Genomic DNA, 14,456 nt, shown 5'->3' on the forward strand with positions numbered 1-14,456 from the left:
ATTATTAAGATACCAAATATGCTACTAAAATCGGTAAAACTTTATAGTACTATGCAAGTTCAAGAAATCAAGAAATTCCTTCATTTAATATATATATATATATATATATATATATATATATATATATATATATATATATATATATAACGTTTTTGGTCAAATTTAAATTAACTGTCGAACACTGGAATGTCATATATATAATATTCGAACAGTGTTAGATTTTCTTTTTTATGAATTTCTCTATATTATGTATGTGGTTACAATTACCAAAAATATTTCTATTAATTCAACAAATTATAATTTTGGAATTTGAGAGGAAATTTTAAATAAATTTCTAAATTTTGTTAGATAGCTGAAGAATATAAAGTACTAAACAACTATTAAATGTAATTATACTGACTTTTTTAATAATGAATTTTAAAATTTTACTATAAAAATTTTAACGAAAGTATTATAAAACAATAATTTAAAATTTAAAAATAAGTCCGATTAGAAAATTATGATAAGAAATTTAGTTTCATATTATATTTTTTAAATAAAAATCACAGTTTTAAGTAGATTATATATATAAGGAGTAAACAATAATATTATCATAAATTAGTTTAATATGGCAAATAAATGAATATGGCAAAGCAATAAATTGGTTTGCAATAAATAATGTTATTTTTCTTATAGCATTAAAGCTTCAGCATGATTTTTTATGTGTAAAATAGCAAACTGTTTCATGCAAAAGCAAGCAAATATTATGTGAAATTTCATTAACATTCTTATTTTTTTAGTTGCCTTATTTCAATCATGTTTTTTTTTCTTTTTGTATTAAAATTATTTTTTAAGGATAAAATATGAGTAGTTTTTTATCAGATTTATTTGGCTGTTTTATATATTTGCAAATGTTTAAAATCCTCAGAAGTAGTACAGCAGTACTGCTCGAAGATCACAATGCTAAAAAAAGCTGCATTTATAAGAAAATAATTACTGTTTTTTTTTAACTAAATGTAAATGAAAATGATTTTCTAAAGATAATGAGAAGAGTTTAATGGAAGTTAAATGAATTAATAAAAACAAAAAGAAAATAATTACCGAAGAGTATTAAAGTAAATATACAGAAAGTTACTATTCAAAATACGTTCATTAATATATGGAATTGTTTATTTACTAGTACATAGAAAAAGATTCTTTGAATATATTCAGAGCTCATAAAATTCATATTCGAATTACTTCGAATCAACGTATAGGTTGGATCATTTTTAACATTATCTATTTTTCTTTGAATAAATTTGTGAAAATTCCTTTTTCATAACTCACGAAAGAAATTGAAATTAAGAAGCTCAAGGTTTTGAAATAAGGTATCTTATTATATTTGTCAGATTATAGAATTGAGTATTTTATAGTTTGCCGACTATAGAATTGATTGGCATTGACATGATATACTTCAAGTGTACTATATTAACACCTACTTAATTTTGAAATATGCCGCGCTTCTTGAAAGTGGAAAAAGAATGCAACTTCATAAAAAAACATAAGACAATTATTAGATGCTAGATGGCACATTTAATGATGTTTATTGTGTGACTATAACAATTGATTCCATTGTTATTGAAATTTCATACACGAATCTCTCAGACTTATTGTTAAATAGTTTGAGATAGTTAAATAGAATAGTGATAGAGTGCTGTGGCTTTGTCCTGAATATCAATCCTAAATATTGAGATAATGCACATTAATTAAAAATAGGTATGAAGCCTGTTTAAGGACCCTATAAGATTCTCTGGTTACATGTAATATGCCGCAATAGATCACTGTGAAAATTCTAGCGATGGTAAATTAAATGCAATGAAGACAGTCCTGTGAGTGATAAAGATGATAATGAAGAGGTTATTAAAAACTTTCACAGGTTGATTCACAAGACATTTAATTCATTGTCATTTAACCAAAAACATGTATTTTAAAAATTTATTGCTGTATTAGGACATTCATCGCTACTATTACTGCTTTTTTTATATTTTTGCATATTTGAAATTTAGATGAAATTTATTGATTGAACAGACTATTATAAAATATATCAAGAATTTAAAAATTTTGTTTTTTTTTGTGGTTTCTGAAGCAATTGAAGATGTTTATGTTTTTTGTTATCACAAACATTGCTAGCAAAAATCAGAAAAAAGGCTGAACTTTAAAGCTTTTCATGTTCATGCGGTTGTAATATTGTTGATTTAAGCATGCAGCATGCATTAATACTCTTGATCATGCCGAGCAGCGTATGGTTTTAATGACGTACCACATTTCTTCGTGATGTGTCATGGAATATCTCCTCGAGAACTGTAATCTGCAGGCATCAAAACTGATTAGTTAACAAAAATATCAAATACAGAAGTGAGTTTTAATTTATAGATACTTAACTAAAATGTCGAAATTTTTTACATATTTTGATTAATTTCTAGAAATTTTTTAATATAAGCTAAATTTTAGAAAATTAAAAATAAATTATTGGAATCGATTTTAATTAATATTTTTTATTCGACGCTATTATTTTTTACTTTTCAAAACCAATGAAAGAAAACTGCTCATTTAAATAAAACTAGTTCTAACATTAATTAGAGTAAGATAATTCGTTTAGTTTAAAAACATTATGTTGAAATTAATTTGAAACTATGTTGTCTGAAAGTCTGTTTTTAGATAAATAATATCTTATCTCAAAAAGTACTTACTTTTAACTTCTCCCACAGAAATACTGACGTCTTTGTAATCACATCTCAGACCAATGTATCCCTCCGCACAACTGAAATTTCGAAAGTCTTGTTACTTGTCATGATTTAAAAAATCTTTATTATTGTGAATGTCAGTATGATTTACTGTATAATATTAATTATATCGCATTAATTTGCAAATTAAAAAATAACTTCTAAATAAGCTTATTTAGTAGAAGAAATAAAAGAGATTCTCTTAAACGAACTTCCGAATAACAAAGTTTTCTATTTAACAAAATTTTCCACAGAATTTTGAATGACATTTGCATATGATTTACTCATCAAACTACGTAAAGTAGTTTCTATATACTGAAGTTTTTCAAATTTTCTCCGATTATTTTATTTCCTTTGCATTTATCCTCAGTCGAAATTGAAGAAAAATAAATCGAACCGACGGCCGTTAAATGTAGAATCTGAAAAACATGGGTATCGTCGAAGAAGGTATAGAACGATGTGATTCTTTTCAAGTTGATGAGGACATTGTGATTGCTGAATATTCTACGGGACATGGCATAGTTCAAAGAGTTACGAAATGTAATGTAGACATTACTGTGAGTGGCTGAAACGATAATGAAGAGATTGTGGTGAATAGCATATAAGCCAGTTAACAGCTCTTCTACCCAAACGATTATTTTGGTATAATGGTTATGTTATTGGACTGCTAATCAAAAGGTCCCAGGTTCTATCCTTCGCGCATCTCAACTCGCTAAATTGGTGACCCGGACGATGAACCTTCAGCCTTCGTACAGCTGTTGTGGCGCCATCTACCCGCAACCAAAGTCGCCAGATTCACTTGGCTCGGCAGCATCAGAACCACTCACCCACACACGCTCGCCATAACGCTTGGCGCTACTCAACTCGGTACAGGCCCATTATACAACAGCTACTAAATACATCACCACACAACAGGCATATCGTTCGTCTCACCTCCGACTCACTGGAGGGAGAGTCTGTGGTGAATAGCATATAAGCCAGTTAACAGCACTTCTACCCGAACGATTGTTTTGGTATATTGGTTATGTTACTGGACTGCTAACCACAAGGTCCCAGGTTCTATCCCTCGCACATCTCAACTCGCTAAAAGATCATTAAAAACTTTCACAAGATGATTCACAAGACATTTGATACAGCACGAAAATAATTATAATTTGAAAAAAAAGTTATAGATAATGTGATATTAATTATTACAATGAGTTGTTATTTTTAAAAAAACGTATGCTCTTTACCAGTACTAAATAGGATTACAATCTATTTTACAATTTAGGACATGTGTTAAGGCGAATAAAATGGACAAATTAATTTCAAAGCTTTCCTTTTTGTTTTGTTTTTATAACCTTATTAACACATTTTTATCTTACAAATCTTGTTTGTATCGACGCTTGTAAGCGTAACAATGAGATTTCGTTAAATAGTGACTGCATATAGTATATCATCTTTACATATAATGTGTTTTAATCTTTACAAACATGTGAAATTTTTTGAAATCCTCCCTCCTCAAAGCAGAATTATGCACTTTTTCACAATTCTTTACATGTGTTAAGGTCAATATAATGGATATGTAAGTCTTATAGTTTTCCATTTTTTTCTTTTTATAATTTTATTAACAAATTTATTTTTTAAGGAATTATTTTATGACTAAAATTTTAAGTATAATGATGACATTTCATTTAATAAAAACCCAACTGTATATAGTATAATGTTTATTTCATTTTAAGCATTGGCATTTATAGAAACCAATCTAACCAATGTATTAAATGACATTAGGTTGTGACGTCAAGAACGAGTAAATTTTACTCTTTAGAGAATGCGTACTTTCTTTCGGGTACATTTTACTCGCAGGAAGAGGCAACTGTAGTAAGAAAAGAACTTTCATCTCTCTCGCTTTGAAAACAATGCATTATTTTCATAAACCGTTGCCCTCTGCCTAACAAAAATATTCCACAATCCGCCTTCCACAGCCCCGTTCCGAAGTGGTAAAAAGCGAAACTTAAAACTCAGTGACACTTCCGTATAACGGATGCTTCTAATTTTATCCTACCGATCCTAACATTAGTCATAAACTCTTTAGGATGCCTCGTATGTTAGTCCCTCGCCCATAAACTCGCCGTACTGAGGTACGTACGTTTAAGTGAGGAAACGAATTATTTCCGAGTTCGTTACGGATAGCGAGAACACATTTTAACCCTGACATCCCGTTAGTTAGGGAGCAGTGACAATCTTTTTTCAAGGTTTCAGATCTTGTTTTTCGTTATCTCGAAAAACAAAGTGCACTATAAGTTAAGTTAGTGCTAGAATGTAGCACTGGATGAAACATTTTAAAGTAAATTTATAAAAGTTCGTGAATTTTAACAGTGACTAGAAAATATTTTGCACTCCCCTGAAACTTGCAAAAGAAAAAAAAAAAGACGTTTAAAATAAAATAAAAAAAATTATTATTATACCTCAGAGATAGGAAACAATGAATTAAAAAAGAATTGGACATGAATATGAAATGCAGTCACATTGCAACATTACATTGATATGCAAATCAATAAACTCGAGTTACATTTCAGTGTTTGAAAGCAAATTTTTATTATATATAAAAATAAAATATATGCATTTAGTGGTTTAATAAATACATACATTTCAATCTATCAGAAAAATGTCAGATCTATAAAATAAACATTTAGTTAAAATCTCATAACTTATTCCAGAAAATAAATTAGAAAAAACTACAACAATAAGTTTCATTTTAACCCTTTCTAAGGCCGCGGTAAATGCATTTACTACCACATTGAATATATGCAATTACGTATGTAGTCCTATCTTTCTTTATATGTTTCGATGAAATGAAATTTTATATGACCATTCTCACACCATAAATGAATTATTATTCTGAAATGTATTGTTTTGTTAATTAACCAAATGAATTAACAAATCAAATTAATTATATCTAATAAGTTTGATGAATTACTTTTTAAAGATTAATCATTCCAAAAAATCATAATTCCATGATCTCTGGGCATTTTAAATTAAATAAATTACATAAATTATGTTAATTATGTATTCTTTGCATAAAGTAAATTCGAGCTCTCTTGAATCAACATTTTTCGATCGAAAGAAATGTTTTCGATCAGTAAATTATTAGTTTAGTTACAGTTATTATTAATTTTCCATTATCAATTTTATATACTTGCTGAAAAATAATATACTTTATGTATTAATTAATACTTTTTAACTGAATATTTCTTTAGGCTTACGTGCAATCGCAATGGTTTTGAAAGCAGAGAAAATAAATGGTTGTTTTCCATTTTATTTATCTTCACGACCTTCTTTAAAATATGATCGTGTTACAATCACATTTTATTTCATTTGTTTTTCATCTATTTTTGTATGTGATGTAAGCTACTACAATGCTTGCAATCGGAGACAACGAATTCCGTAGTCAAAGTGGGTAATTTAATCACTAATGCCTCTCTGTTAATAATAAAAAAGAATGCATGCCTCTTTTTCTCTCTCTTTCTCTGTAGTGTTCTACAACACTGGACATTAGTGATGAAAATTTTAGTTTAGTAGCTCTGTCTGAAACAAAATTACCGAATTTATTACAGATAGATTTGAAAAGTTGAAAATGTAAACCTAAGATCGATTCTCTTTAAAATTTTAATAAATTAAAAATGAAATGAGATTTTGACGTTTCCCAACGATAATCCCCAAAAAATATTATTGAACAAAAATCATTAAACATACACTCCTTTTATAAATTCGATTTTTAATGATATCAATTTAACTCACTTCCTGATTCCTCCTGTAATCTGTCCATACAAAGCAGGTCATTTTTTTTTTTTTTTTAGCTTTCAATAATGGAAAAAAATCTCGAGATTAATATTTGACGAAACTATGACAATGGCTTTAAATTCATTATAACAATGAAATTTACTGTTAGAAATTATGTACAAAATATTTAAAAAAATTGCTAAAATTTAGAAAAAAAATTGCATTATAGATAATTAAATTCTTATCAATAAAAAGTTCTACTTTTAATTTTAAAATGGTTTGAAAATCAGTTATAATTTCAGGTCTTTCCGATGAAAAATGCCAAAATTTCGGTTAACTTCTAATTTGCTACGATTTTAATTAAAATAAAAAACATATTTATGAAGTGCACATTCCCCTTCTTCAAAGCACATAGAGTTGTATTTGGTCAAACGATTTGGTTTCTAGAACGCCAGAACATGTATCTCTTTATTGTTAGTAGAAATAAAAAAAAAACTATATCTAATTTTTATTATAATATTTATTTATTTCCATTATTTTAATTGTTTCCTAATGAAAAATGTAAAAAAAAATGGGAAATTTGCATTGTGTTGCATAGCTGTATCATCTGAAAGAATAAAGGTATTCTTCAGAGACAATATAAATATAATGCCTTTTTTACTTACTAACAAACATATTCCCTGACAACTCTATAGAAGACACACGTTCCTCCGTTGAGGCAAAAATCTGATGTTGGGCAAGGTTCTGTCGTCCATGGACTGGATTCTAATATAAAAATTAATTTCGATTATTATGCTATTTTTACACAAAAATGCTGCTTTTATGCTACTGTATCAAAATTTCAACGTTACGAAGTTTTTGCTTAAAAAGATCTATCAGAATTCAAGACAATTATATTTTTGATATTTTATATCTTCGCCTGTATGCCTACATTACTATAAATTATGAGAAATCGGTAAAATGAAAAAGAGGTGTAAAAAGCGCCACCAGCTGACCTGTAGAAGAAACTGTTGTGGAAGGCGGTGCTGGTGAAGCTGTAGTAAGTGGCTTTTTGGGCTTTTTCTTTTTAGTAACTGCGACTGTAGCTTTGGCGGAAGCGGGTTCGTGCTGCACAATGTTTCCAGCTCTGCATTCGTATACTCCACGATCAGACAGGCGAGCTCGACGTATCACAAGTCTTGAGGTCCTCCTGGAGAGAAACGTTCAACAATTATGCTATTAGAAATAATTACACTAACAAGATACAAATGCAGTAATTAAATATATGCATATTTACTTTCTATACTCCTTAAATATATGTTTATGCATTTTCCTTTCAATACTCCTAAGTTCAATATGTGAAAAGAGAAAACATGAAAAAAAAAATACTCATAAAAAAAGGAAATCTAGTGAAGTCTAGACATTATTGCATAATAGTTAAAAAAAATTACAGGGGATTCTAACCTTCCACCCGACATATTGTAAAATGATAATGTTTTGAGCTTGATGCACATATTTTTATATTATTTTTTTCCATTTTCTATTATTTTTATAGCAGGAATAAAGTGTTCAAAGAAATATATTTAATATAACTGCAATGTATGAATGTATAAATTCAGAAAATTATTATTCTAAAGTATTGTTAAAATATTTGTGAAAATTAATTAAAACGAGAGAATATTACAGTAAAATGAACTTGTTATTAATGATAGTTCATTTCTTCATTCTAAAATGATGTGAAAATGAATTTTACGCAATAAAATGCATCTAAGTAACTAAGAGAACACATTAAAAATTTAATTAATTTTTAACTAAAATAACATTTTTGAAACACATTTTCTTAGTTAATACCAATTACTTAAAAAGTGAATGAGAACTAAATGTGGTAACTCTAGATTCAGAAATCTGTCCGGTAGAAGGTTTTTTGACGTCTGTCATCATGCAGCGTATAGTATATCTACAAACACCATCATACTAAACTAATATTTCCTATGAGAAATCTTGTCTTAAATAACTTTCAGTTATTGTAATTATAAAAAGTCGCAGCGTCACTTATGTGGATTCTTTACATATGCGCTTTCTATATTGCAACATGTAAAACTTGTTTCAGATTATTAAAAGCTGCTTCGGATGCGATGGTTTGGCAAAGAGCATTAGCAAATTATTAACCGAATGCTGTCTCTTCTTTTAAGTTGAAACAGTTAAAAATATGACAATACAAGAGAAGATAAAAAAAAATGCGTCATGTTTATTTATTATTTTTTTTATTAGTTTTGAAGTTTAAAAGACTAGAAACATTACGATAAAACGTATGTCTTCTGATTTGCAAATCTATTCGACATCTATTTTTTCAATCCACAGTGGCTACTGGTAAAACGTTCCGCTGTTATTTTCTTTTACATATAAGAATGTACAGAAAAATCTAAAATTTTTTCAATGCAAATAAAGCATTTATTAAAGGCAGTACATATGATAATGGATATTCTTATAACTCCACTCCTTTACAAATTTTCTGCGCACATTTTTTTTTTTTTTTCAAATTGCACCTGGCATTAGATGATACACTGGAAATGGATGTTGATTTGATTTCTGAAAATTGATTTAGGAGTGTGATTGCCGCATTCCATATAAACCATCGAATTTGAACTAAACAAGTAATATATATATATATAAATTTTAAGTCAATTCCTACTTTCGCAAGAATCGATCTCGCATTCTTCACCTTCACGTGAAAAATGCGGAAATCCTTGCATTTTACCGAATGAGCTGCTGCCTATTGATTTCAATATTCATTACAAACTGCTAAAACTCTATTTAAAGTATTAAAAATTAATTAAATTTAATAATTAATGAATTAATACTTGAAAAAACTGTATTAACGTCAAGTGTCATCCACTACAATTTGATCTTGAGCGGATGAATAAAAAGTATTTTATTAACGATTGAAAATTTGAACAAGATATATAAATATATATAGGGAGAGTGTGAACTAATAGCAGGGATTGAAAAAATAGTTCTCCAAGTAATTGAAAGGAATTATTAACTTCTTATTGGAAAGCTGAGAATAGATTTTTATTGTGCAAAAGCCATGCTGCATTTTGAAAGCTGGGAAAATTTCGTCGTTTCAAGAAAACACTAATATTTTCTTGTCTGAAATATCTTGTAAAGATATAGATATCCAAGGTTGTTGCTCAATATGTAATTTTGTTTTTGGTTTGAAAGTTTTCGCAAGATTCTTTTTTGGTTACTATATTGAGATTAGAGTTTAAATCGAAAGAGGTTTGTGAACATTGGATTGCTTCCTCTGATCGAGTGCATCCAGCTGTGCACTGCTTTTCATAGTTTGTCAAGGGATCGAATTTGTTGCATTATAAATGTTTTCACAAATGTATCCTTGTTGCTAGCGTTTTACTTGGATTAGAATGTCTTCCAAGAAAAATAAATTTAAGCCAATGAAAATAATTTGGAAAACAATTAAAGTGTTCCCAGCGCAGGAAAGTACCAACTAGAGCTCGTGTTTGTTTCTGCAATGTCTGGGGCTTACCTTTTTGTTTTGACCCGTATGCGACCTTTGCTGGTGACTTTGACACCGTCTTTGTACCACTCAATCCATGGAATAGGGTTCCCCGCTAGGTGGCAGTTCAGTCGTACTTTACTTCCTTCTACTACTTTCACCTTCTCTAAACCTGATATGCTCGGAGCTTTCGCTGCAAATAAATAAGGACATTTGAAAAACTGAATTCAGTTATTTATAATCTTCTAACAGTAAAATTATAACAAATCGAAATCACTGATAGACATAAGTAAGGTCATACCAGACTATAGTTTACAAAATAAAGATTTATGAAATGTTAAATTAATTTTTATCTTTTACAGAGAAAAGAAATTAAAATTAAATTTTATTTTACTTTATAGCATGTAAAATATACAGATTAATTACTGCAGTTATAAAAAAAATTCACTTTCAAGACTTTAATAAATATGGTCATTTTAGACCTCCAAAAAAAAAAAGATGTGCATAATGAAATTGTTTGAGAGGTATGCTTTCTGTTTGGTTACTTTACCTCAAATTATGTTTGATTTCGACTTGACTTTGGAAATAAAAAGAATATAAAATGAAAGCAAAAGGAAATATTTGGAAATAAATAATTATTAAATGAAATGTAAAATTTTCCTTGTTCCAAAAGTTACCATTTTCAAATCGTCGAAAAGGCAAAAAATCCATGAATATGATCAAGGTACAACGTCCCTTTAACTTTAAAATATTTCTTTTAAATGTTCAAAATGATGATATTGAAAAAGCATAGAGATGATTAAGATTTCCTCCAACTTTAAAAACTCCACAAATCAGCCTTGATGTTCATTAAGATGTATATTGTTCGCTCCAGTAAGGGAAAAAGATTCAGTTTGCAAACGAGAGGTAAGTGATTCCAAGTAAAAAAAAAGTTTAAGCAAGAATGTCTATGATAATGTGAACGTGAAAAATCAAAAACAGAAAAGAAAGAATGATTTTTATAGCAAAAAATGTAAATTTGTATCATATTTCGAATTAAATCTGTTAGCAGAAATTCTCAGTTTTCTGACATCTACCTTTTTCAGCAGTGAGCCATGAAGTTTACAAATCACATTCGTATATATGTACAAAGTTTCTTTTAAAATGCATGCTGCCAGACACAAAGTATTAACATACAAAGCAAATAAGTACAAGTACATATATTTATACCTATTGCGTTATTTAACAGTACATTGAAAATTCCTCTTGAGAAAAACACTACTTCTTTGTGTGCACGTTATCAAGGCAAAAATTCAAAAATCAACAGAAAAAAATTTAAATTGTGGAATTATAAAACATTTATGGAAAATATAATTTTATATACTTTAAAATATTTTACTGATGATAATCGAGTCCATTCAGGTGTCTGAAATATCATTAATACTAATTAATTATTTTTGACAACATTTTATAAGAGACATTTTTGTGTGTAACTATATATAAACTTGAAAAATATGGTGCAAAATATTTTCAGTTATTTTTTTTCGCTAGTTTTATTATTTTTTTAACATTGTCATCTTCATATTTTCTGACGCCGTTATGTTGCAATTTTATCATTACATTCAAAATGATATAATTCAAAAACTTTTAAAATTTAAAATTTTCAGCTGAAGAGCTGAATGGTCCTTTTATAAAATTACCATTAAATGATGGGATATATTTGAATGAAAAAAAACTCTTTATTCTCTGATTTTTTCTTAAATTTCATTCCATAAAAGGCACTTAATTTTGTGACTTCATCTTTGATTCTCTTTAAAACGAAAGATATATTGCTTATAATATTTACATTTCCACATTTCTTCAAAAGTCTCTTTCCTTAATTGCCTCACAACAACGTCGTCCTGAAAAAAAAATAATGATGGCAATCATAGAATTTCTATGGACTCTGGCCAATGTCTGTCGCCTAGTCTGTTAGCTAGTTTTGGCGTCTGAATCGCATTAATCAGCCCTTGTTTACTTAACGATATCATATTTTATTCTCTTTCTCTTTTTTAAAAAATTGACTTAAGTGGCATCCAACTTCATTTTGTTTCCCAAGTAACCATGAAAATTAGATTTCTCTTTGCTATGACAAAAAGCAGGAAGCCTTTGGGAGAGAAAATAATAGGAGACGGAGGCAAAGATAAATGGACTTTATATAACTGTCTTTGGAACTGCGGTAACGAAGTTAGTAAACTATTACTAGCAAACTTTAATGAGATCTTAATATGGTTACAGTTTATGAAAAAATACCATCATATTTCAAAAATAATGGAAATATATAATTTGCTCATTACAGTAAAACTTTGTGCAAATATCATTGGCATTAAAAATGAAACTATTTTACCATGGTTCGTTTCTTTATATATTAAAAAAAAACCTTCACTAAATGCCACAACACCGAAGAATTATTTTTAACTTACAATAAATAAATATTAAATAACATAAATTAGGCTGTACGAGTCAATTATAATGTATCTGTTAAGGTTTTAAGAAATTAAACATTAAAGAAACATTACATTTACATAGTAAATTTTGATCAAATCCGCCACCTAAAGTTTGTCCGTCTGTGTGCATTTGGATATGATAACTCAAAAAACACAGATAACTACACTATTGAAATTTTATATGTATCTTTTCGCATAAAAATCGGGCATCGGTATCAGATTTTAACCCAATCAGTTAAAGCAAACAGGCATAGAATACATGATCCCTTTTTTTTTTGTACTCTATGGCGAAACTAAACTCCAAGATGCACCATATCGTAAAATGTAAAATATTAATAGGACAGTTTAAGTAAAACACATTCTCTGGTTTATTAATATGAAATGAAACAATTAGCTTTTTACTAAAAGAAACTAAAGTTGTGCATTACATCTGCTTTTGTAACTCTAAAATTGCTTGGATGTTTTTATTTCCTTTACTTTTCTTTAAAAATAACTTATTTGAATAATAATTTAATCACTCAGTTTCTAAATTTCTACATAATGAGGATTCGATCAAAACGGTTTCCATCTCCGCATAAAACTATTATAAAATGAAGCACTCAATTAAAGTAGGATTACAATTCATATATAAATATAAATTTGAATATGAATATAATATTTCATATAAAATGAAATGATTTTTACCATGTTGTTGGCGTATTTTTTTTGTATGAAAAATTCAATTTAAGATCATTTGACAAGAACCAATGAAATATACTTCAGTTTATATTTTCCGAGGCATACTTTAATCAAAAGTATATGTTATGAAATAAAAAATTGCTTTGTAAAAAAATATTTTTAATTTTTTTATTGCTTGTAATTATTAGAAAAAAAATATAATATCTGGAAATAAAAGTTCCACTCGGCAGTTTTTTTATATATATATATACAAGAATTACTTATTTCAATTTATAAAATTATTAAAAAAACGAAATTAATAAAATCTGAAATTCAGAGTAAGGTTACAACTTTCGACATTCATCCACTTTTAAATGTACTCGAAGTAGTCAGAATCCTAGCCTTGAGAAATTCGCTTTTGGAGGCGTGTTAACCGTAACGAACGTAAATTTAGTTCTGAGTGTAACCCATTTTAATTGAGAGATATCCTTCAGCTGGTTCCGGTTTCCTGAGTTTTGACACGAAGTTTCTACCACGTTCCTTGGACGAGAAGCTGGATGATGTTACGTTCGTCAACCTTACATTTTAGATGGAGAGGATAACATTTAGCGTACGAAACATTTTTTTTTCTCTTTTTCTGCCGTAAGAAAAAAAAAAAAGATCGTTTTTATTTTTGAACGAAACGGCGAGAGTAAACAGAATTACTGTAAAAAAGTGACCTGCTTCAGTTTCTGTGATTTTCTTAGGTAGGTTTTAACTTACAACAAATACTTCAATTTTATGGATGTGAGTAATAAATATTAAAAGCGAAAAAAAATCATTTAATTTCAGAAAAATTTAAACGGATATATTTAATATTACAAATACATTTATTTGTAAAGTAAATGTAACTAAAATTGTGCTTTTCAAGTTTAACAGACTAATCAGCATTTTTCTGGATTCTAAAATTCCTTATGAATTCTTAGATATTAAAATAATGTAAAATGAAAAGATGATGATTCAATGGAATATATTTTAGAGAAATACAGTAGTTGCCAAAATTATGGAAACCTTTTAGGAAAAGGGCATTTTAAAGATTTAAAGGCTCATAATAACAATAGTAATTTTAGTAATGCCATAAAATCTATATATTATTTTAAAGATAATTAAACTAGAAATGTAATTTATTAAATTACGTTCAGTTATCATTTTTAAAAAAAATTATAATTAAATAACCAGAATAAAAAATCGCAGCTTGCTTAAAATTCAAAGACATAACTTTCCTTCATTTGAATGTAGTCATTGGACATGAGTTTTAGGGAGCCAACAAAATGGTATTCTTGTGTTCAGTAAAATTTT

The 14,456-nt window shown here is 28.1% G+C and overlaps 1 protein-coding gene across 2 annotated transcripts in view; it reads right to left on the reverse strand.

Moving 5' to 3' along the window:
• The window catches only part of LOC129966113 (uncharacterized), an 84,811-nt gene that overhangs the window by 5,171 nt on the left and 65,184 nt on the right, over positions 1-14,456 (reverse strand). The window contains exons 2-6 of one of the 2 annotated variants that reach the window (XR_008784258.1): positions 10,027-10,189; positions 7,499-7,692; positions 7,169-7,268; positions 2,709-2,779; positions 2,279-2,326 (exon numbers count right to left, since the gene is read on the reverse strand). Coding sequence is in view for 1 of the 2 variants with exons in the window: in XM_056080492.1 (XP_055936467.1) it covers positions 2,709-2,779; positions 7,169-7,268; positions 7,499-7,692; positions 10,027-10,189 (528 nt within the window). In the remaining variant the exon portion in view is untranslated. The remainder of the gene's footprint in view (positions 1-2,278; positions 2,327-2,708; positions 2,780-7,168; positions 7,269-7,498; positions 7,693-10,026; positions 10,190-14,456) is intronic. The other variant, XM_056080492.1, reaches the window with a different exon arrangement.

The sequence above is a fragment of the Argiope bruennichi genome, chromosome 4 (genome assembly GCF_947563725.1).
Source record: "Argiope bruennichi chromosome 4, qqArgBrue1.1, whole genome shotgun sequence".
NCBI lineage: Eukaryota > Metazoa > Arthropoda > Arachnida > Araneae > Araneidae > Argiope > Argiope bruennichi.